Source organism: Panthera tigris, chromosome D2, assembly GCF_018350195.1.
Source record: "Panthera tigris isolate Pti1 chromosome D2, P.tigris_Pti1_mat1.1, whole genome shotgun sequence".
NCBI classification, from domain to species: domain Eukaryota; kingdom Metazoa; phylum Chordata; class Mammalia; order Carnivora; family Felidae; genus Panthera; species Panthera tigris.
The window spans coordinates 53,937,462-53,950,231 of record NC_056670.1 but is presented as its reverse complement, the minus strand read 5'-3'; the positions used below and the strand labels follow the sequence as shown (position 1 = coordinate 53,950,231).

The 12,770-nt window shown below is 43.3% G+C and overlaps 1 protein-coding gene across 1 annotated transcript in view; it reads left to right on the top strand.

The window, feature by feature from the left end:
- Positions 1-12,770, top strand: part of PDLIM1 (PDZ and LIM domain 1) — a 48,700-nt gene that overhangs the window by 22,066 nt on the left and 13,864 nt on the right. Inside the window, exon 4 of the mRNA XM_042960462.1 lies at positions 1,396-1,595. Within this exon, the coding sequence (XP_042816396.1) occupies positions 1,396-1,595 (200 nt within the window). The remainder of the gene's footprint in view (positions 1-1,395; positions 1,596-12,770) is intronic.

Sequence of the window (12,770 nt, the reverse complement as noted above, 5' to 3'; positions counted from 1 at the left end):
GAAAAATCTCAATCATAAAACTATTTTCTTTTTGTCTTTTATTTTTAATCAGTACCCAGTGAGGGGCGCCTAGGTGGTTCAGTCAGGTGAGAGTCTGACTTCAGCTCAGGCCGTGATCTCACAGTTTGTGAGTCTGAGCCCCGCATCAGCTGTCAGCACAGAGACTGCTTCAGATCCTCTGTCCCCCTCTCTCTGCCCCTCCCCTGCTTGTGTGCACATGCTCACGCTCGCTCTCTCTCAGTACACAGTGAATTAAATTGTTACTTTTCATTGTAATGTATTCTAAGAAAGCGTGAAAGACAACGTTTCAGTGAAAGAGAGATTAAGAAAAAAAAAAGGAGCAACAGACAGAAGACTGGAAGGAAATCTTTTGGGATCAGTTCTTCTGGGCCTGAGTGTTAAGAAGGGGACCAGCGTTCAGGAAGGTTCTGTGTTGGGGAACACAGAAAATATGATGCATGTTGAGTTTAGTAGCTGCACAAAGTGTGCTATCGGGTGGGTCCAGGACATTCGTGCAGAAAGCACCTTCCTGATTGAGTTGTCAGAAAAATCCATGATTTTTAAAACCAGGAATGTTAGTTTAGAAAGTTTGGGGGGGGGGGGTTTGTTTGCAAAGACGCAATGAGCTCTGGAGCTGTAGGAATTATCCTTGGCTCCTGGCAGTCCAGGGAAGGGGTGGAGGGCACTGTCTCAAATTACAGAAAGAGGGGGGGATGAGCCCAGAGGAGATCAAAGTCCTCTCCGTCAGCTCCCCCCAGGCACCGCCCCTGTAACAGGTATCGCCTAGCCTTCCATCTGGGCAGCCTTGTCCTTCTAGAGAAACTGCAGATCCTGAACTCCCTTTACCCCTTCCTGCTGGAGCCCTGAACCACCTCTGCCTCCTCAGCAGCTGCTTTGCCCGGTGGCCCCGTGGGCTTCTTATCTTGCTTGTCTAATCCCCTCAGTTCTAGGAAGTTTGTCTCTACCTTTTATCATCTCCTGCTCTGCACTGACCCAGGCCCCAAGAGCCTGCCTGTTCTCCTCCTTGTACCGTAATCCCTTTGGAATGTACTCTGAAAGGGAGTTTCAGCCCAAGCTTGGATCATGACAGCCCAAGGCATCTAGAGGTGTTATGCCCAGGGGGTGCCTAGCAGCAGATTAGGCTTTGACTGGGCCTCCAGGGAAAACAAGGTGGAGCTGGCATGAGAAACCCACATGCCCAGCTGGAGATTTCCCCCCGGTTGGTCGGTCGGTGGGTTGTTGCCTGCGTGTCTGGTGGGCACGTCAGAGCCCCTCAGTTGAAGTTTGGTGTTGAACCAGGGCTACCACAGCTCAACAGAACACCTTTCTTTCTGGCACTCAGCCTGCAGTGTCTCTCGGGGGTGTGCACTGATCTCCTCTGATCTCTGCCTACAGGAGGTCCCACACATAGGGAGTGCCCACAACCGGAGTGCCGTGCCCTTTACCGCCTCACCGGCCACCAGCTCTGCCCCCAGGGTCATCACAAACCAGTACAACAATCCAGCTGGCCTCTATTCCTCTGAAAACATCTCCAACTTCAACAACGCCTTGGAGTCCAAGACAGCAGCCAGCGGGCAAGAGACAAATGGCAGAGCGTAAGTAGGCCCTTAGATCCCCCCACAGGCCAGTCCTGGAAAAGGCTGCGCATGGCAGGACCAGGTTCATCCAGACAGGTGGGAAGAGGTTGAGCCACCAACCCAGAGAGAAAACCGTCTACTTTAGCACTGTTCTTTCTGCATTCATTTTCCATTATCTCTGAAAAAGGGGCAAATACCACCTGCCGTATAGGGTTGTTGTGAACATAAGAAGTAACATGTAAAGCGTCTGGTACCATATCTGGCACAAACTAATCAATTATTCACCAAGACTGACATTGTTATTTCCCTGATTTCTCTGGTCATCGTCATCTTCTCAGTGAGCATATTCCCTCTTTGACAGCCCTACTGATTCCTGAGATATTTTTGTTTGTTTTGAGAGAGAGAGAGAGAGAGAGAGAGAGAGAGAGAGAAAGAAAATATATCCCAAGCAGGCTCTGCACTGGCAGCACAGAGCCCGACGCAGAGCTCGAACTCACGAACCATGAGATCATGACCTGAGCCGCAATCAAGAGTCAGACACTCCACTGAATGAGCCACCCAGGTGCCCCCTGAGATATTCTTTAGTATTTATAGTTTGGGGTTTCTGCTTGTGTTCACCATCTGATCTGAACAAAGGATGAGTACTTCGTGATGAAATGTTTGGGAACCAGCGTCTGCTTTTTTCCCTACAGTGGCCCACTGGAAATAATAGAAGTTTGTGAGGATATAAATGTGTGTCTGTTGGAACCGGTTCTGATCTGGGGCAGACACAGGGGAGAGGAGGGCTGCAGGTGGACAGGGTAGAGAGTTCTAAGGAAACAGCTTTCTCAGGGCTGGGGAGGCCTGTCCCCTCCTGTCACCAATCTCAGTTTTTATCCAGAGTATCCTCTGTCTTCCCAGCATAGGAGGCCCAGTGTCCGCTCCATCCTGGACTCTTTGAAGATGAATCTGGAAACACTGGGGATACTGCAACCCACAGCAAAGGAACTGGGTTTGAGGATGGAGAATAGGAGGTGGGACCAGTTCTCTCTCTGTGGGTTAAAAGGGGACAGACTAGGTCCCAAGTTGCCACCTCCCATGCCCAAATGTGGCAGGGAAGATAAGGACCTGAGGGCAGAGCTCAGAGTGCAGACAAAGGGAGCAGAGTGGCCTGTAAGCAGCTGGATGTGCAGCAGCCCAGAGTGGTTCCAGCAGCTCTGCTCATTAATTAATTCCTGCTAATTAATTTCACTGAAACAGAAGCTCTCAGCCTCTTTTTATCTGAAACCCCCTGATTTAAAAAAAATTGTTTTTTATTAAAAACAAATTTTTTAATGTTTATTTCGTTTTGAGAGAGAGTGAAACACAGAGTGTGAGTGGGGGAGGGTCAGAGAAAGAGAGAGAGAGAGGGAGACACAGAATCTGAAGTGGGGTCCAGGCTGTGAGCTGTCAGCACAGAGCCCGACGCGGGGCTCGAACTCACAGACTGTGAGATTATGACCTGAGCCAAAGTCGGCCACTTCACCAACTGAGCCACCCATGTGCCCCCCCCCAATTTTTTTTAATGTTTCTATTTTTGAGAGAGAGAGAGAGAGAGACAGAGTATGAGCAGGGGAGGGGCAGAGGGAGAGAGGGAGACACAGAATCTGAAGCAGGCTCCAAACTCTGAGCTGTCAGCACAGAGCCTGATGTGGGGCTTGAACTCACAGAGTTGTGAGATCATGACCCGAGCTGAAGTCGGACACTTAACCAACAGAGCCACCCAGGTGCCTCTGAAACCCCCTGATTTATAAATGTTGGTGACAGTCACATTTGTTGGAAAATACCATGTGGTCCAAACCTTGTCCAATCTCTAAGGATCTTTCCCACTTAGAATCCTCAGTTCTTACATTAGCCCTAAAGCCCATTTTGCTGTTCAGTTTCTTCCCAATTTACCTTTAACAAGAGTCTGCTCGGCTCTTAGAGTGAGTAAATTGTAGACCCGTTGCTTCAGAGGCAGGTTAGGTGAGAGTTAAGGCATGAGAGTTTCCAGACTACTTAACTGTTCAGGAAGGGCTGTCATGGGGATCCCTGTCAAGGGCTCCTTGGTCCTACCGTGCATATAGCCCCCCCTCCCCGAAAAGGGAGATGGACATTACTGGGTAGCCACTGCATGCAGGTCCCTGTGCCCAGCGCCCAAGGGCTCTGCTATTTCCTTTTAAGTTTCTTAGTGTCTGGTAGGGGAGACTTTTTGCCAGATGCCTTTGGCTTTACAAGATGTTCAAGGTTATTGACGTTTATTGTAGTAACTGAGGCAAAGTGGCTACTGATGTCTTCTTCCCCCAAATTCTGACTCCTGCAGTGCCTCAAACCAGTTGCTTGAGGTGATGATGTCCTTCAAAGTGACTACAGGGGAATTTGGGGGTATCTGAGAAAGAGCGCCGTGCCGGGCCCCCCGAGCTTTCCACAGACACACCCTGAAGGGAACCTTGCTTTCATGCAGCTCCATTGGGAGCCGAGTGACAGGAACACCAAGGGCCATGATCCCTGTTCTTTGCTGCTTTGGTACTGGTGGAAGCTGAGAACGTGACCCTCTTTTACTGTCCTAGAGTGGAATGTTCTGCGATCTGGATTTAATAACCCAGGAAATGACACATCCTTAATTGAAAGAGCTGCTATGCATTGGGAGAAATATGTGCCTGGGAAGTATTTTTAGTATGGCCTTGGCGGTTATTCTTTCATTAATGTCTTCTTTCTCCTTTCATGCTCCTGCCTGCTCTCCGCCTCCAATCTGAAACAATTGGAGTCTGAAACTGTCTGGACACTTGCAAGCCTTTCCTCCAGCCCCCGTGCCCTGGCTGCAGCAGGCTCTGAGTCTTGTACCAAGAATCTCCTTCGAGATTTTCTCTGCATAGGGGGCCGAGCTTCTGCCTCATCTCAAACTCTTTGAAGATGAATCCAGAAACAGTGGGAATACCAGCAGCGTGTGGCAAAGACAGTGACCGAAAGGGCCATGCTGCCCGTCGTGGGGCTCTGCTTACTAGCCTGCTTCTAGAGCAAACACTTGTGCATTCTCAGAGAAGGATTGTTCTGCATACCCAGCAGCCGCGGGGTAACTTGCTTGCTCAGTCAGCAGAAGTCCCAGGCACTCACTCACCCCCACTGTTTAGTCTGTAAAATTCAGAGGTTCCACAATTGGCTCTCTTCATACTTTGTGTCTGAGGTCATCACTGATTCCCTGGGGCTCACTCTGAGTTTCTTTGTCCCATGCACTTCAAAGCAGCCTAGTGTGTGTGTGGCTCCGTGTCTCACAGGGCGTCCTAGGGCCGCGTCCCCACGTGACGATACAGACCGCTTTGCTGCTTCCAAACTAAACTAGGATGGAGGGCGAGAGGGCACCATCCGCCGCCTGTGCTCCCAGCGCGCGCACAGCTGACTGGGAGAGCCTTTAGGTCAGTTCAGCCTAACACTCATTTATTGAGTGCCTTCTGTGTACCAGGTGGGTGGAGGAAATGTTGCTGTGTTCAAACGAAAGCTTTCACCCGCCTTCCGACCTCTTTCAACTGATTTTAGGGGTTATAGCCATTATCTGGTGATTCAGAGCCTGTATTTCCTTGTAGATGTGATGCCGCTTAATACTTTCCCAAAGGTACAGGCTTCGTAGATAGAGGGCCCTTGAATTCCAACTGGGCTTCTTAGGCAGACCATGTAACCTCTCTGAGACTCAGCCCCCCCATCTCTCAGGTGTGTGTAATACACCTAAATGACCTACCTCACCAGCAGGCTATTCAGAGAATGCGCTGAGGTGTGCCAATAGCACCCAGAACAGCACCTGGCCTCTGGCAGGTGCTCAGTGAATGCCAGTTATTCCTGATTTCACTGCCCATGAGGACTCCATACCCATCACTTCTGAGTACTGGGGCCTCCAGAAGAGCAGAAGCATGCAGATAAACATTATGGAGAAGATTTTGCCGTGACTTATGGTAGACTTCTTTCTTTCCAACATTGTGGCTTCAGTCCTGCCAACCAGCACCATTCATCACCTTCCTGATGGAGTGGTGGCCTCTTCATGGAATGATTGGTTGGGCTCCCTTCACCAACACAGTAGTCCAAGCATACTAACTCTTCCAACTTGTGTTCTCAGGAGATCTCCCCATATACTCACGAGGCCTGTATCTAAGCAGGTGCAGGGGGAATAAAGGGATGCATTGTTCTCTATTCAGATGGTATCAGAGGGATGGTATTAATCCTGACTCGTTCACAGCTGGATGGGAAGAAAATCTCTATCATGAAGGTGGCTGTTTGCCACCTAGCTAAACTTGCCCGTGGCCCACAGAAAATTGGCTCGGGAGTCTGGAGTCCTCTCCTGGTGCCCATAATTACTCCTCTGGTTTCTTATTACAGGTCCAACATCCAGGCCTTTGAAGACTAAAACGTAGGGAGCATTCTGGCTAGGCTCCTTTTCCAAAAATGATTATGTAGGGTTTCTCAGTACTGCATTTTTTGGTGAACAGTGGGGTAACCAAGTTGAGGCATCTCAGACATGAAGAGTTTTTCTGAGTCAACCTGCATCCTTCACCCCCACTTACATAAATAGCAAGCACTAAAAATCTATGTCTACATTATTTCCAATTAACGCTTAACTTCCATCATGTGGGGAAACGTAATTAAACTGTTTATCTTAATTGTAGATTCACATGCAGTTTTAGGAAATAATAGAGGTCCTCTATACCCTTTACCCCGTCCCCTTCAGTGGTACCACCTTGAAAACTATATAGTACAGTATCAAAACTGAAATGTTGGCATTGATACGGGCAAGAGAGAGGATTTCCATCACCACAGGGATCTCTCATGTCACCTCTTATGGCCACACCCAACTCCTCCCACCCTCCTTAACCTCTGGTAACCCCCTAATCTGCTATCTGCTATCTATTATTTCAAGAACGTTATATTGATGGAATCATATAAGATGTGACTTTTTGGAATTGGCTTTTGTTTTTTTTTTTAACTTAGCATCATTCACTGGAGATTTATTTGATTTATTCAGGTTGTACCAATAGTAACTTTTTTTTTTCCTGTTCTAAGGATTTTTTTTTTCATTGTAGTAAAAATGCTTAAAATATACCATCTTACGGGCACCTGGCTGGCTCAGTCTTGATCTCAGGGTTGTGAGTTCAAGCCCATGTTGGGTATAGAGATTACTTAAAAATAAATCTTAAAAATAAAATAAAATAAAATCTATCATCTTAACCATTTTTTAAGTGTATAGGACTGGTAACTATACGCACATCTTTGTGCAACAGATCTCTAGAACTTTTTCTTGCAAAACAAATTCTGTATCCATTGAACAACCCTGCTCTTCCCTTCCTGCACTGTTTCTAAGAGTGAGTATTTTAGGTACCTCATATAAGTAGAATTACGCAGCTATCTATTGCATTGTGACTGGTTTATGTCACTCAGCATAATGTCATCAAGATTAATCCATGTTGCAGCATGTGACAGTTGCTTTTTTTTTTTAAGGCTCAGTAATCTTCCACCGTCTGTCTGTACCACACTTTGATTATCCACTCATCTGTCAATGGGCATTTACGTTGCTTCCACCCCTCAGCTATTGTGAATAATGTTGCAATGACCGTGAGTGTGCAAATATCGTTTTGAGATCCTGATTTTAATTCTTTTGGCTAGATACCCAAAAACAGGATTTCTGGGTCATATGGTAATTTTCTTTTTTATTTTTTGAGGAACCTCCATAGTGTTTTCCATAGCACTGTGCTATTTTGCATTGTCACCAACAGTGCACAGGGTTCCAGTTTCTCCATCCTTACCAACATTTGTGGTTCTTTTGGGTCTTGGTTTTTGGTTTCGTTTTGGATGGTTGTTTTTTTGTTTTTGTGTGTGTGTGTGTGTGTTTTGGTAGCAGCTATTCTATATAAAAGTAGCAGCAACTTTTCATATTGTTGCTGGCCAGTATGTATCTTCTTGGAGAAATGTGTATTCACACCCTTTGCTCATTTTAAAAATCAGGTTATTTGGGTTTTTTGTCATGGAGTTGTAGGAGTCCTTTACATACTCTGGATATTAACCCCTTATCAAATATATGGTTTGCAAATATTTTTCCCATTCCACAGATTGCCTCTTCACTCTGTTAATTGCTTCTTTTGGTGTTTAGAAGTTTGTTCTTAAAAAGTTTAAATACTCCCACTTGTCTAATTTTGATTTTGTTGCCCGTGCCTTTGGTGTTAATTCAAGAAATCATTTCCAAGACTAATGTCAGAAAGCTTTACCTCTATGTATTCTTCTAGGATTTTTATGATTTTAAGCCTTTCATTAAGTCTTTAGTCAATTTTTTAGCTGATTTATTTATGGTGAGATAAAGGTCCATTTTCATTCTTTTATATACAGATACCCAGTTTTCTCAAACCATTTATTGAAGAGACAATCCTTTCTGCATTGTGTATTCTTGGCATCCTTATCAAAGATCATTTTTACCCTATTTGCCAGGGTTTTTTTCTGGGCTCTGTATTTTCTTCCATTGATCTGTATGTCTGTCTTTATGCAAGTACCACACTGTTTTGGTTGCTGTAGCTTTTATATTATGTTTTGACATCAGGAAATGTGATACCTCTGGTTTTGCTTTACTTTCTCAAGATTGTGTTGGCTGTTTGGGGTCCCGTTAAGATTTTATATGAATTTTAGGATGCTTTTTTCTATTTCCACAAAAAAAAACAAAAAAAAACCGTCGAATTTTTGATAGGGCTCGCACTGAGTCTGTAGATTGCTTTCAGTAACATGGACATTTAAAAATTTTTAAAAGTAATCTCTACACCCAATGTGGGGCTCAAATTTACAACCCCAAGATTAAGAGTCACATGCTCTACTGACTAAGCCAGCTGGGTGCCCCTGGCCGTTTTAACATTATTAATCCTTCCAGTCCATATACATGGATATCTTTCTATTTATTTGTGTCCTCTTTGATTTTTTTCATCAGTGTTTTATAGTTTTCAGTGTACAAGTCTTCATCTCTTTGGTTAAGTTTATTCCCAAAGATTTTATTCTTTTGATGCTATTGTAAATGGGATTGTTTTTTAATTTTCTTTGTGGATTGTTCATTGTCAGTGTATAGAAACACAGTTGATTTTTGTGTGTTGATTTTGTGTCCTGCAGCTTTGCTGAATTCCTTCATTCTAACAATGTTTCAATGTTTTTATTTGTGGAAATAAAAATTTTTTTATTGTGGAAAATCTTTAAGATTTTCTACATATAAGATCATTTATAAACAGGTAAGTTTACTCTTCCTTTCCAATTTGAATAATTTTTATTCCTTTTCTTGCCTAATTGCTTAGGCTAAGACTTCTAGTACTATGTTGAATAGAAGTGGTAAGAGTAGATATTGGGGCGTCTTGGGTGCCTCAGTTTGTTGAGCAACCAACCAGCTCAGGTCATGATCTCACAGTTCATGGGTTCAAGCCCCATGTCGGGCTCTGTGCTGACAGCTCAGAGCTTAGTGCCTGCTTTGGATTCTGTGTCTCCCTCTCTCTCTGTTCCTCCCCTATTTGTGCTCTCTCTTTTTCTCTCAAAAAATAAATAAACATTTTAAAAAATTTAAAAAAGAAGAGTAGATATCCTTGTCTTATTCCTGATCTTAGAGGAAAAACTTTCAATTTTTTACCAGTTAAGTATGATGTTCGGTGTGGTCTTGGCATACATGGCTTTTATTATGTTGAAGTAATTTCTTTCTATTTCTGATTTGCTTAGTGTTTTTATCATGAAAATATGTTGAGTTTTATCAATTTTTTTTTTAACTATTGAGATGCTCTTGTGGTTTCTGTCTTCTGTTCCATTAATGAAGTGTATTAGATTGATTTTTTTTAACAAGACTTTTTTTTCTTTTAAGTTTATTTACTTATTTTGAGAGAGAGAGAGAGAGAGAGTGCAAGAGGGGTCGGGGCACAGAGAGAGAATCCCAAGCAGGCTCCGCACTGTCAGCGCAGAGCCCAAACTCACAAATCGGGAGATCATGACCTGAGCCGAAACCAAGAGTCAGACGCTTAATCAACTGAGCCATCTAGGTGTCCCTACATTGATTGATTTTTGTATGTTGAGTCATCTTTGCATTCTAGAAATAAATCCAACTTAGTCATGGCGTATAGTCATTTTAATGTGCTGTTGAATTCCATTTACTGAGGATTTTGCATCAATGCTCATTGAGAATAATGGTCTGTAGTTTTATTTTTCTGTGGTACCTTTGTCTGGTTTTGGTTTCAGGGTAATGCTGGCCTCATAGAATGAGTTTGGAAGTGTTCCCTCCTCTTGAGTTATTTGGAATTGGTGTCAATTCTTCTTTAACTGTTTGGTAGATTTCTCCAATGAAGCCATCTAGTCCTGAGTTTTTTGTTGTTGAGAGATTTTTGATTACTGAGTCAACCTTGTTATTTTATTATAGGTCTGTCCAGGTTTTTTCCTTTCATGACTCCATCTTGTTAGGTTGTATGTTTCTAGGAGTTATCTGTTTCTTCTAGCTTATCCAGTTTGTGCATATTGTTCATAAAGATCTCTTAAGATCCTTTTTATTTCTGTCATATTCATTGTAATGCCTCTTCTTTCATTTCTGATTTTTTTGTTATTTTGGTCTTCCCTCTTTTTCTTAGTCTAGCTAAGAGTTTGTCAGTTTTGTTGATGTTTATTTTTTTTAATTTATTTTTTAATGTTTATTTTTGAGAGACAGAGTGTGAGCGGGAGAGGGGCAGAGAGAGACAGACAGAATCTGAAGCAGGCTCCAGGCTCTAAGCTGTCAGCACAGAGCCCAATGCTGGGCTCAAACCCACAAACCATGACATCATGACATGAGCTGAAGTTGGACACTCAGCCTACTGAGCCACCAAGGCACCCCTAATTTTTTTTTTTAAGTTTATTTACTTTTGAAAGAGACAGAGTGCAAGTGGGGAAGGGGCAGAGGGAGAAGGAGACAGAATCTGAAGCAGGCTCCAGGCTCTGAGCTGTCAGCACTCACAAACTGTGAGATTGTGACCTGAGCCGAAGTTGGATGCTTAACTGACTGAGCCACCCAGGTGCCCCAATTTTGTTGATCTTAAAACAAAACAAAACAAAAAAACACAAACTTTTTTTTTTTTGTTTTTTTTTGTTTTTTTTTGTTTTGTTGATGGTTTTCCATTGTTTTTCTCTCCACTATTTTGTTTATTTGTGCTCTGCTCTTTATTTATTCCTTCCTTCTGCTAACTTTGGCTTTAGTTCTTTTCTTCTCCCTTGAGATATAAAGTTTGCTTACTTGAGATCTCTCTTCTTTTTTTAATTAGGTATTTATAGCTATAAAGTCCCTTCTCAGCTTGCCACATCCCATAAGTTTTGGTATGTTATTTTTTCATTTTCTTTTTTTAAGATGTACTTTTATTATTTATTTATTTATATTTTTTGCTGATTTTTAAAAAAGTTTATCCATTTTGAAAGAGAGTAAGCGGATTGGGGCAGAAAGAAAGGGGGACAGAGGATCCAAAGCAGGCTCTGTGCTGACAGCAGAGAGCATGATGCAGGCTCGAACTCACAAATTTGTGAGATTATGACCTGAGCTGAAGTCTGACTCTTAACCGACTGAACCACCCAAGTGCCTCATGTTTTTCATTTTCATTTGTCTCAATATTTTCTAATTTCCCTTGTGATTTCTTCTTTGTCCCATTGGTTATTCAGGAGTGTATTGTTTAATTTCCACATATTTGTAAATTTTCCGGTTTTCCTTCTGCTCTTGATTTCTTGTTTCATTCCATCATGGTCAGAAAAGATACTTGATGATTTCAGTCTTCCTAAATTTAAGACTTTAAATTTTTTCTCATGCTTTGTGGCCTAACACAAGTTCTGTCTTGGAGAATATTCCACGTGCACTTGAGCAGAATGAGTATTCTGCTGTTGTTGGATGGAGTGTTTTATAGTCTGTCACAGTCCAGTCTGCAGTGTGATTCAAAACCTGTGTCTCCTTATTGATCTTCTGTCTGATCGCTGTATCCTAATTTGTTTTTATTCCGTGGTACAGATGGACCACAGTTTAACCATTCACCCAGTGAAGAACATCTGGGTTGTGTCTGTTTTTCTGCTGTTATAAATAAAGCTGCTATAAATATAAATTATAAAAATTTATAAATAAATTTTTATTTATTTTTGAGAGAGACAGAGTGTGAGCAGGGGAGGGGCAGAGAGAGAGGGAGACCCAGAATCTGAAGCAGGGCCTAGGTCCTGAGCTGTCAGTACAGATCCCAGCGTGGGGCTCAAACTCACAAACCGCGAGATCATGACCTGAGCCAAAGTCAGACGTTCAACTGACTAAGCCACCCAGGCGCCCCCAAAGCTACTATAAACATTTGTGAACAGGTTTTTGGGCAACCATAAATTTTTAGCTCTTTGGGAGAAATGCCCAGGAGTGCAGTTGCTAGATCATAAGGTAATTAGTTACATGTTTAATTTTATAGAAACTACTAAACTGTTTTTTGTACAGTGTACCATTTTACATTCCTACTCACGATGTCTGAATAATCAAGTTTCTCCATATCCTCTCTAACTTTAGGTATTGTCACTATTTTTTATTTTAGCCATTCTCATAGGTGTGTAGTAATATCTCATTCTGCTTTTAATTTGTACTTTCCTCATGGGTAAAGATGTCAGACATCTTTTCATGGGCTTATTTGCCATCAGTATACTCTCCAGTCCTTTTTTCAATATCCAGTTTCAGATCCCATCCTATTTCTCAGCCTTAGTTGCTTTTTCAGAAGCTGTCATCCTCTAGGGAAGAGGGACAGTGCGCCCAACGGGGCCAAAGAGCAAACATCAGAAGGACGGACAGTTTACCGATGCAGATGGATAGGTCTATGGGTCTGTGCGCAAGCAGGTTGTAACCTGTGGGTGACAGAGCTCTGTGCTACCCAGCCCACCAGGCCACCTCCCGGCAGCGGCTCTCAGCAGTCTTTCTCAGCAAATCTAACCACTTTGTCTTTAGGGCTGAAGCCACTCCTCTAAGTGCAAATGAGTTGTGCCAATGACATTTACTCCCTCATTGCCCACCCACCCTCCCACCCACTGTGTAATTCGTTCACGTTCCCTCTTAAAAAGAAAACAGGCGTCTGGGTAATTATAGGGGTAATCCTCCCCAGGTTACCTCTCCCTCTCCTCTTTCTCTCCCTTTCCCAGTCAGCCTCCCGGTGGGGGGCAGGCGGCACTCGGGGTGCTCAGGTC